Source organism: Coenobita brevimanus, chromosome 100 (assembly GCF_032717465.1).
Source record: "Coenobita brevimanus isolate Jiangsu-jjx chromosome 100, ASM3271746v2, whole genome shotgun sequence".
Lineage (NCBI taxonomy): Eukaryota > Metazoa > Arthropoda > Malacostraca > Decapoda > Coenobitidae > Coenobita > Coenobita brevimanus.
The window spans coordinates 51,951,222-51,966,172 of NC_137053.1; the positions used below are offsets into that span (position 1 = coordinate 51,951,222).

General features: G+C 41.2%; 1 protein-coding gene across 1 annotated transcript; it reads right to left on the reverse strand.

The window, feature by feature from the left end:
- Positions 1 to 6,125: 6,125 nt before the first annotated feature.
- On the reverse strand, positions 6,126 to 11,770 carry LOC145414655 (protein FAM200A-like). Its single transcript, XM_080284175.1, has 3 exons — positions 11,753 to 11,770; positions 6,991 to 7,108; positions 6,126 to 6,778 (listed from the first exon to the last, which is right to left on the reverse strand). The coding sequence occupies exons 1-3, from the start codon at positions 11,768 to 11,770 to the stop codon at positions 6,126 to 6,128; spliced, it is 789 nt and encodes a 262-aa protein (XP_080140301.1).
- Between the last annotated feature and the right edge of the window lie 3,181 nt (positions 11,771 to 14,951).

A 14,951-nucleotide genomic window follows, 5' to 3' on the forward strand; every position in this document is an offset into this window, starting at 1 on the left:
TACATATATGGAACTGTTTCGAAACATCACATATAAGACTTGTCATTACGGACAATAGTAGGATGCAAACTGTGGTCTGCAGTCCTGATGGACCCAGGTTCGAATCCCGGCTGGGGCAGGGAACAGTTTAAGGACTTGAATTTCATAAAAAGCAGACTTTCCTGATCTACCAGGTGACCCGCCGACATGTCGCAAAAGTACCCCCGCTAATACCAATACACCAGTCCTGTATGAGACAGCCCTAGCATGTATTCAATATGGACGGTGAGTGTTAGCGCCGAAGTGGTGACATGTGGAGGTGTAGGACTACTGGGCCTTGGGATAGGCTACTGCCTCCGAGTTAAAGGCCCTGAAGCCCTTGCCCGGAGTCGGACACATAATATATATATATATATATATATATATATATATCATCATCAGCTGTTTGAGTATCCACTGCAGGACCGGCCTATCCCGACCGAAGTCGGGACGATACAGCCAATGTATCTCTACCAAGTGGCTTAGGCTGTCTAGTAGAGATTGTATGTAGGGTGAGAAGTGCTTGTTAGTGTAACTGTAGTGTTGGAGTGGCTTTGGATGTGTGTGTAGTCTGTGAACCAAGTGTAATCGGCCCGCGCAAGCCGACTGGGTGCAAGCATACTAGTATGCGACACTGGTTCAACCACATCACCCCTGGTGTCCGCCAAAGTGGTCAGTGGCGTGGTGAACGCTTCCCAAAGTTTCTACAACTCTGGCGGGGAGGCGAACCCCCGCCCACCAGCGTGAGAGACTCACACTCTACCACAGAGGCTCCATATATATATATATATATATATATATATATATATATATATATATATATATATATATATATATATATATATATATATATATATATATATATATATATATATATATATATATATATATATATATATATATATATATATATATATATATATGTATATATATATCAACATCTGTAATAATAATAATAATCATAATAATAATAATTATAATAATAATAATAATAATTCAGGAAACTGTTACAAACGCATAGTAGTTGAAAACATTGAGAAAGCGCATATGCATTTTATTTCCAACCATTTCTAGTACTCAGTGTAAGCTGCTCCTGCCCCAGTCACAGCATTCAGTCGTCATAGCATGGATGAAACAAGATCAAATCCCCATTTGTGCTATCCCACGCTGGCATCCTTGTCTACAATGGAATGCCATAATAAAGCTTGCAAATCGCGCTTCTCGTCATACCTATCCGACATTATAAATAGTTATTATGTACATTCAAATGGTGTCACCGTGCTGAAAGGGATAATACTTTTGAAAAATTATAATCCCCAAGGTTTCCATGGTACGTCGGCACTGTCCAGTGCTAGTAATTTGTTGGGCAACGCAGCCTTGTGTATCTTTCCATAAGCAAGGTGAACTAAAAGTATCGAAACAGCCATTGCACCATGGGAATACAGAAGAGCAGCAAATGTTGTGTACTGGATGACGACGTTAGAAAGTGTAACATTAGCGGAATTAACAATGGACCAAAAATGACTAAAAACAGTACTGTTGAATTTTCCATTTTAAATCCGAATAATTTAGTACATATGTAAATGACAACTTAATGTCAAGCTGACTGCTGGATAATATGACCTTTGTACTATCTATTATACAGTAAGTAATAAAGGGTGGTTCGTAAATAGCAGTCCAGTGGAAACACGTCTGATGTGATCTGAAGTGTTGGGGGTACAGCTTGCTCTGAGGATGTGGGCGTGTGTGTAGCAGTGAGAGTAGTAAATGAATAAATGATACAAGTTAAACTTTGATAACGCTGAGTAAGCCGTCCCCCCAACACACGAGAAAGGATATGGTAGAGGGGAACAGGAGAGATATAATATGGCCCACTCTGTATGCTGTCTCTTGCTCACATTGTATCAATTAACCCAGCTATCAATGCATGTCGCATATTTTTGTCTCAGGCACATATTCTATCCTTCTGAGACACAACGAACTATGGCTATTAAAAAGAACAGGAATCACTGGACCCAGCCTACACAAGACAATTAAAATCGAGTCTACAGTACCAGTTATTTCTTATGGATAGTGGGTTCTCCGCACCTGGTTCCCCCTTGATTTTTTTTTCAGCTAAACTCTACACTCTACTCCTTCTGCACACAGTAGTTTCCATGTTTTCTGTCTGGAGTTTTTTATATTAATGATGCTGATATCGCAAACGGACATGAAAATCTACTGTCACCAAAACTATGAACTGTACCAAATCGATATTTTGCTTTTAGATGAGAGAGAGAGAGAGAGAGAGAGAGAGAGAGAGAGAGAGAGACAGAGAGAGAGATGAATTAGTTATCCAGGAGCATTTTTCTCCTCATCAAATGAGTGAAAGGTAAAGAAGGCGCATAACTTTTCTCATTTTCTGACCTTCCGAATATTCAACATGGAGGTGAGGGAAGCCAACGTGTCATACCCGGAACTCAGAGCAAAAAGTCGGGACTTCCATCTAACAAGACGCTACATCCCGTTTGATACGTACTAAGAAACCGTGACATACACTGCTTCCATTTACATCATAACGCACACTCTGAATACTTGTCACAGAAACAAAGATAAGTTTTGTAATAACTGTAGAATATTCATCTCAATAGGCCATACTCATGATGATAGGAAGTACCAAATATATCTTAACCTTGGTAATTTTGGGAGGAAGTCAGATAATTCTATTAGAGTACCGAATTTGTGATATTCAGGGAGAGGGAGAAACAAAGACAAGAAAAAAGTCAAAGGAGGAGGGAAAGATAGCGAGCACTGCGATGCGAGAAAACATCTAAAACTTAGTACATTGAGGACTAGCTAGAAATAATCTCAATGTTTCAAAATCATCGACTTGTAGCCACATAATTATATTAAACACGTACGATGATATTTTACCCTACGCACTCAGATACCTCTGAGATGTCTGTTGTGAATCCAGATGAGAACGGTCTCTGCGTGAAACAAGATACAAGTAACGCAATAGTTATCGCTCTATGGGCTGACACCGATTATATACTGTATATCGCTGACATCATAGGCTACGGAGGAGGTAAATATTATCTTACACAGTTGCTGTTACGAAGTATTTGTAATGTTTTAACATAAGGTGGTTCTTCTTACTGGTATTTCTAAATATATATTATAAAGAAGTATATTTTTAGGCACGGTTCAGATGTTTTGTATTCATCAGGGTTTCAAAAGATTGTTGTAAGACAGAAATATTCCAGCAGTCTTACTCACTGTTAATAGTTTGTAAGCTTCTTCTTTAAGCTAACCTACACTGCCTGAGGCGACAGCAAAAATAACATAATTAAAAAACAATCTTCCATCTCCCATCCTCGTTCCAATACCACAATGCAACGACGATCTCAAACATTGTCAACACTGGGTTAAGTTGATAGCCAGAATAACTGTGAAATTTTCACAGTTTTATAAAACAATGCATTAATTATATTTAAGGCTCTCGAATTCTGAAAAACAGAAAAGCACTGCATATCTTTTTATAGTAACTGATTTATTCAACTTGCTGCATAAGCCATTACGCCGTAGATATTCATAAGAACCCTACCAACAATTGTCGATTCAACAGGAACTTCAAACATGTCCCATCACATCGGCACAGACAGGGAATCAAGAGATTATCTTTTTTTGTTCCATGCTGTGTGTTCCAGCTCTGCATATAGATTCATTAATCCTCTCTATAGTTTTTCTCTTTCACGCTCATATTTTCGCTCTCACGTTTCCTGTCTGTTTTCTGCCTCTTTCTTCACGCATCCCTGTGTTCTCCATCCTTCCTCTGTCGTCCCCACATCACAGCAGGTCGATATGCTTCACCCTAATGAGGCTTATCCATTGTCAGACGGTCTTCACGACACCAGTTTCTCTCTGATTTGTGGTGGGATAGTTGGGATGGCACAACTGTTGCAATTCGTAGGGAACTGCACTGTTAAGGGACAGTTCACATTATTGTTACCTGTATTAGCCTATAGGCTTTTGTTCCGATATGGGAAATAAATAATTTCTTAATATTATGCTGGGATGATTTGTTTGCATGCATCCTCAACTGCATTATCATTGCTACATGTGTCAAGGATACAAATTTTTAACACTGAAAATTGCACGTTACAAAATTAATGAAAATAAAGTAGATGTGCAGTTTCGTCCTGTGCATTCAGAGGAAACATGGAAACTGCATACATAATCGCGCGATGTGCATGCCGATTTTGAAAGTTACAAATTAATATCACTGCGTCATAAAACAAGCTAGTATTCCGATGTATAAGCCATATGATCGTAATGGTTCCATAATGTGAAGAGGTGATAGTCCAGGATTAACTCAATGACAGTGAGTAGTAGTAGTAGTAGTAGTAATAGTAGTAGTAATAGTTAGCTGGTAGGAGCCCATTTTACAACATTTACGAATATATCAAAGCGATGTCGTCCTCCTTCCCCTACTTTGTACCCTTTTGAAGTTTTAGAAGGGGGCTGCCCCCCCCTTTAAAATAATGGTGGAATATCTTACATCGTGGAAAACATTATCAAGGAATCAGAAGAACTGACCTGAGAAGTTTCGTTAAAATCCATGAACTTGATTTCCCTTGTTTCTGATCGTTGTTATTTTTAAGAGGAGGGCTCCTCCCCTCCCCTCCCCCGAAATATCAATGGGGTGGGAGGCGGTCACCCTCCTTGAATATTCCATAATTGTTGAGAGTCCATTGTATTGCATGTGTAAGATATCAAGGGCATATTTGTCCTCGTTTAACTACGTTCGAGAATTTTATATTTGGTAAGAGGGATGGAACCCCCTCCCACAAAAAAAAAATCATGGTTCGAAAATTGTATTTGGTGGAAGACCTTCGGAGTAACCAGACGAACTCACATGGAAAGATTCATTCAGATCTATCAAAAGCCAAGGGGGAGTTGAGGCGCACACACACACACACACACACACACACACACACACACACACACACACACACACACACACACACACACACACACACACACACACACACACACACACACACACACACACACACACACACACACACAGCTTTGGTTTCTGTAACAATAGGCGACAAGTTCTCTTTCTGCTGAACCACCACAATCTCGGAGTGGTTTCACGAGGATTCAGACTTGTTCCCAACACTTTAGACCTCCTCCAGCAGACTTTACACACTGAAATAGGAAGGTTACAGGGATCTGCTTTTGTCACTTACGTCACACCAAATTCAATACATCAACTTACATCACACCACACCACATCACACAACAACTGTAGTACTTCCACACGTTACATTGCAGCTAGTTTCTCATATCACATCACATCTACTACGGCACACTTAGCTGCACACGGTACAGCATAGCATATTTCTTCATACTCCACCTAGGTACTCACGTCAGACATCACAAAACTAAGCTCCTCGCAACACAGCATAATACACTACACCAAACACCGTCTCTCGTTCCACCTACCAAACCACACATGGCTCTTCATACCACAACATCCATACCTGGCTCCTCACACCACATCTCACTACACCACACCACACCATACCTGGCTCTTCACGCCACATCACACTTACCCATATCTGATTCCTCAACTGTATCAAACCATACTTAGCTCCTCTCACTGTACTATATCATACCTGGTTCCTCATACCACACCTTCCTTACACTATATCTCACCATATTTGGATCCTCACACTACAGTATACCGTGCCATACCTTGCTCGTCACAAATCACACCATACCGCACCGTGTTATACCTGGCTTCTCACACATCACACTACGCACATCACACTACATAATACCACAACTGTCTCCATACACACACACCATAACAGTGGTTCTTAACCTTTTTACTACTACGTCCCCTCTAGCAGTTGGTCCTTCCCTCCACGCCCCCCTCACTTCCTCAACCAACTTGATAAAATTCCCTCCAAGATTTTAAAAACTGTTAAGGAATGGGTGTTTCTAGTCTTTTTATTGACCATGAATTCTGTCCCAACAATATACCCAGCATATTTAATGAGGTTACTTTCTTACAAATTTAATGGGGTACTTGATGAGGTTACTTTCTTACAAATTTAATGAGATACTTGACACTGCTTCTTAGCTACCAGATCTTGAATGCTTGGTCGAATGCCAGAGGGTGCACAACATAAGTCCCCTTCAACGTTCAGCCGGTTTCTGTACTTGGTCTTGACAGTAACAAGCTTGGAAAATGCAACTTCACAAAGATACGTGGATCCAAGCATTGTCAAAATCCGAAGTGCTTGATGTGAGATCAGAGGGTACACAGGAATGTGCTTGACCCAGAACGTCTCAAGATCCAGTTTTTTTAAGTCTCCCTCAGCTGAGAAGTTGAACATAAACTCAAGAAACTCCTCTTGCACTTCATCCGAAACATCAGCTACTTCACATTGAAATGGGTTCGTGATGAATTTCCAGGCTTCACGCTTCTCATCTGTATCTGGGAAGTATCTGATGAATTCTGCTTTCAAGTCAGTCAGATGAGTGATCATTTGTTTCTTTAACTCAGAATCAAGGTAACTGTGAATGAGGGCAGAATCCAAGTTACTAAAACTGGTTGTATATCCATCCTGAATTCGACATTTCCGGAGGTCGAGTTTGGCTATGAAGGCTCGAATGGTGTCGTGGTCATGATGATGTTGAATGTTTTTCCCTTGTGGTTTAAGGTTGACTGCATTCAGCACTTCGAAGATGTCCACCAGGTAAGCTAGAGATAGCAGAAAGCCTTCAGACTGGAATCTGTAATGGAGATCCGCCTTCTGCAGCGATTCTAGATGTGTTGCTACTTCTTCTCGTAGTTCATAAAGCCGTCCAAGTTGATAAAGTTGACTACCGTGACAGCCACGTTCAGGACATCCCTCATTTCAGCAGGTAGAGTTCTGGATGCTAAGGCTTCACGATGAAGTATGCAGTGAGTACCAACAACAGATGGACTTCTTTCTTTCACCCTTGTTATGAATCCAGACTGCAGACCAAGCATGGCTGGAGCCCCATCAGTACACACCTCTACCAGCGAGTCCCAGGAGAGTTCATTTTCCTGAAAGAAGTTTGATACCACATTAAAATAGTTGCTGGTGTTGTACAACTTTCCATGGGGTGGCAGAAGAGCATTTCCTCTTTTACACTGTTGCCTGACATGAAACGAGCATACATTAGTAGCTGAGAACACTGAGCGATGTCAGTCGTTTCGTCAAACTGGATGGCAAATACAGGTGTTAAGAAGAAACTTGCCAGTTAGGTGCCGAGATCTTTCTCGATGTTTCCTGGTGTTTACAGTGTTTCGGTACGAGTCAGAGTTGCTAGTTTGCCTGTTGTTTGTGAGCGTCGCTGTTTCGTTAATTATGCAATTATTTTTGTGCTCTTTTTCTTTATAATATTTTATTTATGTGATTGCTTGTAAAATTATGTAATTTAAGTTCGTATGGTAAATGATTTAGAGTGTTATGTAATGTAAGACAACACTGGCATATTTTGGGCTGTTTCCGAGGTTGCAACTGTGCTCTTTCTCTAGAGTACACCAGATATGTGGAAAAATGTAGACGTTTTTCGAATAATGAAAGCTTATATAAGGATGGGGTAGAGACTGTCTGAGTTTTAGTCGGGTTTCAGGTCAGTTTGAGGGAAGTGCAGTCGGTTTTCAGTGTAGTGCAATGATGTTAGTGAAGTTTGTGAAGAGTTGCTGGCAGGCATTAACCCCTTAACCGCAGGGCGTCACTTTCGTGACGCTTGGGAGCAAGGGATCATACCGCGGGGCGTCGCTTTTGTGATTCTGTGTTATTTTGAATTCACCCAGGCTTCCAAGTGGGGGCTTGTATCATCTATCAGTACTGCCAATGTCCAACACTAGTCAGCACTCCTAATCTCATCTGTACTCCCATCCATTGTTGACAATTTAGCCATTTCTCCCCGTTCTTGATTCCCCTCCCTACCCCTCCTCCATTACCCTATCCTCTCGCCTGCCCGGCCGTGCTACGCTAAGTAAATCTTCCCTGGAATTTTTCATTGATTTCATCCATTGAAATAAGCCCTATGCCCTATTCTTACACAAAATAATATATACAAAAAAGAAATAAGGTAAGTGATAGTGCCATACACCTGGAATTGGCTAATTATCACGTGCACTCGTTCCCTAATTTTCGCTGTTTTTTTCCCCTTGAAATATGCCGTATAATCTATTTTCGTAATAAATATACATATAAGGAGGGAAGGGAGAAGCCTAAGTGATATTTACATTCACCTGGAACTACCTAATTTATAATGTATTGTCTAGATTTCCTGCCAATCATTTCAGTGAAATACATAGCTGTTTCAAGAGCTAACATTGGTAGCACTGAATATCCCCTAAGTAGGCCTCTACCCTGGCCCTCCCTTATCATTTCTCTCTCATCTTCCGAAGAGGAGGTACGTCTGTTCCTTTTGCTGACTTCAGGGCCTTTTTCACCCCCATGCAAAGGGCCCTGTGACCTTTACCCCCTACTAAACCTCGTGTGGAAAGAGGTAAAGGGCTGACAATTGATAAAAGAGTGACTACGATCTTTCTATTGAGTAAAACAGTGCAAGTGGAATTGTAAATAATGTGTAAACAGCAAGTGAAAGTAATGAATGTAAATATACGTGAACAATGGAAAATAGTTTTATAAGTTACTTCAAGTGACAGTGCATAACACAGTGTAAATAAAATAGAAATGTAAATAACGTAAATAAAATAGAGAACGTAAATAGAAATGTAAATGAGTAGTATTATAAGAATACGAGTATATACCCAAGGAGTAATGAAAGTGAAAGTTTCACTCTAGCATGTCTGAATACTATGAGTTATGAGAGTGAAGATGAAAGTGACATTCACTCTCAATGCTAGTATACAGGACGAGAAAGTGAATACTACATATTTTACTGAAAGAAATTGAATCCCTGTATACAGTGACAATAAACTAATACTACTGAAGGAAACTTATGGATAAAGACTGTAGATATATATAAGTGTTATATAGTAATAGAAATATAAAGTGTGAGGGGTTTTATGAATAATAAATGACAGAGTACCAAGAGCGAACCAGCGCAAGTGCGGCGGTCAGACGCGCTCATAATTTTCATTGCTTTCACAGTGTTTTTTTTTTTTGGAGTATGGATCCCAAACTACTTGAAAATCATAGAGTAGTGTTTATAGTGTTAATATCTGGCTGTGGTAATCATATTATGGGTTGTCGGGAAGTGTAAAGTGGAGACTTCATTACCCAACTTCAGAGGTCTCCACAAGTCCTACGGTAACTGACGAAGGCTCAACAAACATTCCACGAGAAAGCTGGAGGTATGTGCCATAAGCATATATAATTTTAATATTCTAGGACTAATAACTGATTTTTGGCAAATATTTTTTGAGAGTCTGTCGGAGCCTGAATAACCCCGCGGCACACGCAAAACATCGGTAAACATGCCCGCGGTGTAGGGGATAAGTGTAATTACTGTCAGTGAAGATTATTTTCCTAACTTGTGTAATAAGTGAAGTGTTGGCAAGCATTAAGTGTACTAACTGTGAAGTGTTGTCAAGCATAAAGTGTAACTGCAAATAGTAAAGTGTGTATAGCTCCATTGCTTGTGAGAACATTGAAGTTGGAAACCATTAAGTGGAATTACTTGGAACATAGAGACAGTGAACTTTAAGGAGCCAGTGTTTATTTTTGCCTCAGCTGATCTTGTGTACTGTACACCTAAAGGCTGACCATAGGAAGAACAACTCACTGGGCAACGTCCTTCCTGTACTGAACTACTGCTGTTGGTGCCTGGTGTCAGGAGTGGGATTAAGTGCTGCAGTGAGTCAAACCTTTGACATGGAAGCAGGGGGTATGCAAACAAGGTCTCGAGCTGGGCAGGAGGAGGAAATTTCCCTGGCAACAATTGTGAAGCTACTGCAAGCACGAAGTGTCCAAATACAGGCACTGAATGAAGGACAGAAAAAGTTCGAAGAACAATTACAGGCACAGAAGAAAGAGCTCAAAGAACAATTACAAGCACAAAGTGTCCAACTGCAAGCACAGAGTGAACAACTAGAGGCACAACATGAAGAACAAAAAGAAAGACATGAACAACTTCAAGAGGCATTACAGGAGCAATAGAGGGAAGTACAACTGAGGGTGCAAGGACAGCTGGATGCATTCATCGGGGAAATAATGAATGAACAGCAACAGCTTAAGGAGGAAGTAGATGCTAAGCTAGAGCAGCAGATGTATGAGGTAAGCAATAACGTGATGGAGTGCAAACAGCATATAGATGACCAGTTGAAGACAATTAGTGAGGGAATTGTGATGGAGCGCAGACAGCATGTAGATAACCAGCTGAAGCATGTAGGCAACCATGTGAAGATAATTAGTGAGAAAATTGAGGCTGTAGAGAAATATTGCACTGTTGAGCCTCAGGTCAGTGTACAGGGGGCATATAAAAGGAAAGGACAGTGTATGGTGAATCTTGATGGATCCCAGGCATCTAAAGGTAGTATTAAAGGGTTCAGTGATCAGAATGCAGTCCTGGCCTTAATGATGATGCCCTAGTTTTTAGGCCCCAAACCAGTAAAGTGCATGGCTATAATGGGGGTCCAATTAAGAAGAAACTCAGGAATTTGATGGTAGAGTATCTCGGGAAGCTTACCATGCATAGTTTGAGTTACTTGCGGACCAGAATGGTTGGGATGATAAGAAGGCTGCAGAAGACCCACCACTGAAGAAATGCAGGAGAACCTTGATGAATAATTTGCGAGAAGACAGAAGAACAGATGACAAAGAGTGCAGTAGGAATTGGAATCTTATCAGGAAATGCCGATGTACGGTTGTGACAGGGCCAGCGTCAGATGACCTGAAGAGGATGCAGATGGAAAATGCAGATTTGCAACCACTGCAGGAGCAGCTGCAGCAGAGTGCAGTGCGACCATCTTGGAAAGAAGTTTGCAAGTTAAGCCCTGCGACCAAAAGCTACTGGAGTCAGTGGGATCTACTTCATCTGAACGACGGACTAATGGAGCTTTAGTGGGAGACAGCCGATGGCCCCAGCAAGTATTGGCAACTGCTGGTTCCGAAGGAGACAAGGTCCAAGATCCTGGATAAGTCCCATAACCAGATCACTAGTGGGCACCTGGGAGTTAAAACAACTCTAAGCCAGCTGCGACACAAGTTCTACTGGATTGGCATGCATCAAGATGTTGAAGAGTGGTGTTGGGCCTGTGAATCATGTGATGTGTGCTGTGCCAAGAAGGGACCCAAGAAGAGAGGTTGCACCCCTCTCCAGCTGTACCAAGTGGGTGCACCGTTGGAAAGAGTCGCGGTGGACATTGCTGGACCTTTGCCACTCATTGAAAGAGGAAACCGGTATATATGTGTTGCCATGGACTACTTCACAAAGTGGCCAGAAGCCTATGCTATCCCTGATCAAGAGGCTGTGACTGTTGCTCAGATGTTGGTTGATCAGTTCTTCTGTCGTTTTGGGATGCCACAAGAGCTACATTCAGATCAGGGTAGAAACTTCGAGTCTGCTATGTTCATTGAGTGCTGCAAGTTATTGGGGATCAAGAAGACCAAGACGACCCCACTAAGGCCACAGTCAGATGGGATGGTGGAGAAATTCAACTGAACCCTGGGACAAGAACTGGCCAAGTACTGCATTGATGGACAAACAGACTGGGATCAGAACTTACCTGCTTTGCTGATGGCATATTGGTCTGCATCCCATGAGTCTACTGGCTACACTCCTGCAAAACTGTTGTTGGGCCACGAGTTACGTTTACCCATCGACTTGTTAATGGGAAGACCACCTGGTGAAGAGCTGCCTAGAGACACCACCGGCTATGCAAAGCACCTTCAGGAAAGGCTAGCTGAGGTACATCATCAAGTGTGAGGAGCCATCAAGTTTTCAGCAGAGGTGATGAAGTGCAAGTATGATGCCATGGCAAGTGAGGTGAGCTTCAAGGATGGTGGCCAAGTTTGGTTATACTATCCTCAGCGAAAGAAGGAACAATCACCGAAGCTGCAAAGCCCATGGGATGGGCCTTACACTGTGTTGGACCGCCCATAAGATGTAACGTATCGGATTCGGGGAGGCAGGAAGTCTCGCCCAAAGGTGGTACACGTGAATTGTCTGTGGCAGTACCATGGGCCAGGACAGTTCAGCTGGGATGTCTCCGAGGAATTGTGCTCACTCGCAGCCGAGGATGTTGAGGAGGACCAAGGAGCTGAAGTGCAAGAGGATGGTGACAGTTTCCCAAGAGAAGAAGCGAATCAAGAAGAGGACCAAGACATTCCTGGAGGAATGAACTGTGTGGAGGAACAAGGACATCGTCGGAAGTGAAATAGACAAAGACCTGATAAGTTGAAAGATTATTTTGTGTATAGTTAGATGTTCCATTAAGATTAAGGTTTGTGTTTGTATATACTGTGTAGTTTTGTCAGGATGACAAAGAATTAGGGAGGGGGTAGTGTTAAGAAGAGAGACTTGCCGGTTAGGTGCTGAGATCTTTCTTGACGTTTCCTGGTGTTTACAGTGTTTCGGTACGAGTCAGAGTTGCCAGTTTGCCTGTTGTTTGTAAGCGAAGCTGTTTCGTAAATTATGCATTTATTTTTGTGCTCTTTTTCTTTATAGTATTTTATTTATGTGATTGCTTGTAAATTATGTACCGTAATTTAAGTTCGTATGGTAAATGACTTAGAGTGTTATGTAATGTAAGACAACACTGGCATGTTTTGGGCTGTTTCCGAGTTGGCAACTGTGCTCTTTCTCTAGAATACACCAGAAATGTGTAAAAACGTAGACGTTTTTCGAATAATGCAAGCTTATATAAGGATGAAGTAGAGACTGTTTTGAGTGTTAGTCGGGTTTCAGGTCAGTTTGAGGGAAGTGCAGTCGGTTTCCAGTTTAGTGTAATGCTATTAGTGAAGTCTGTGAAGAGTTGCTGGCAGGCATTAAGTGTAATTACTGCCAGTGAAGATTATTTTCGGTATTTGTGTAATAAGTGAAGTGTTGGCAAGCATTAAGTGTACTAACTGTGAAGTGTTGTCAAGCATTAAGTGTAACTGCAATTAGTAAAGTGTGTATAGCTCCATTGCTTGTGAGAACAGTGAAGATGGAAAGCATTAAGTGGAATTACTTGGAAAATAAAGACAGTGAATTTTAAGGAGCCAGTGTTTATTTTCGTCTCAGCTGATCTTGTGTACTGTACACCTAAAGATTGACCATAGGAAGAACAGCTCACTGGGCAATGTCCTTCCTGTACTGAACTATGCTGTTTGAGCCTGTGGCAGTGTGGGGTGGGGACGTAACACAGGAGAATCTCTTACTTGGTCAAGAAGTTGACCTTTGATGTCTTGAAACATTTCTTCGATCTTCCCTTGACGGTTTCATTTGATAGAGAAATTTGGGAAAGCTTATTTGCACTAAAGTATCTTTTCCCAGAATGAGTTCTGCTGCATGCAGTAGACTTGGTTTTATGAGAGACTATCCCATGTTATGGCTCTTCTTGCAGTTTGCAATCAACATGGCGATCTCATAGGATGCTTCAACAACCTTTGAAGTTTGATGCCGAAATACCCCACTTCCGTCCATCTTAGCTTGCTTCAAGGATTGTCTTTTTGTTTCAGTGAATGCCTTGGGCTTGTCATCTAGAGTAGGATGTGCTGTCCTTAAGTGGCGTTCCAAGCATGAGGACCGCATTCCATCATTGCTCAGAGTTTTGTAACATATCACACACTGGGGGACCTCTGTGTCACCTTTTTGGAGGGACACGAATCCAAATCGAATATATTCATCAAGATACTTTTTCTTAGCACTCATTGGGAATTTTTTGATGTGCAATGGACAACGCAAATCTGTGAGCAAAACAAAAGGCACGTGTAAGCTAAGATAAACATCACCATGTGATCATAAACACCACAACATGATCATTAACAAACACATGATCATAAAAACCACAACATGATGATAATCACAACCACATGGTCAATAAGAAACTCAACATGATCGTGACTACATTATCATAAACACCAGTACACGATCACTAACAAGCATCACGTGATCATAAACACCACCTGATTGTTAAAAAACATCACAACATGATCATAAGCATCACTACATGGTCATAACACAACCACATGATTAACAAACATCACAACATGGTCATAAGCACCATTACATGATCATAAACACCATCACATGATTATTAACAAACACCACATTATAGTAAACACCACATCATAATCATAAACACAACATGATTATTAAAAAATAAATCAACATGATCATAAACATATTACCATAACCACCACATGATTTTTAACCCACCGCATCCCAGCAGATTTTTTATCACTGACCCCCAATCCCGGCAGATTTTAGAAAAGTTTTTTTTTTTGGCTAAAACCTCCACTTTTTATGAGAAGCATCGAAAATTCAGGAAGAAAGTGCTGAGTTGAGTTTAGAAATACGGTAGAAGTAAGAGTACCTTGACCTTGTTACCGTGTTCTCTCAGGCCAGACTCGAGAGAAAACGTTTTCTATGAGAGGAGTAACTATTTCAAACCATTCATAACTGGTTAGATATTTATTCATTTGGTACGAATTTATATGCAGTACAAGAGTATATTGGTTTTCAGACAATAAGATAGGCAATATAAGTGTTGTTCACTCACCAAAAACATCAACATATGGCACCTTCTTTTACGACGTTACCACCTCATCACTTCAGCTTGCTTCTTCCTCTGGGTTATTTCTTCCTTTGTCCTCCACCTCAGGAATCACTTTCGCCTTGAATTTCTTCATTAGAGAGACCGTGATGTGACATGTCTTTACTGGCCAGGTCACTGCTAACAGGTGAGTTGGCAAGAAAATGGCGTGTGGGGGGGAGGGGGG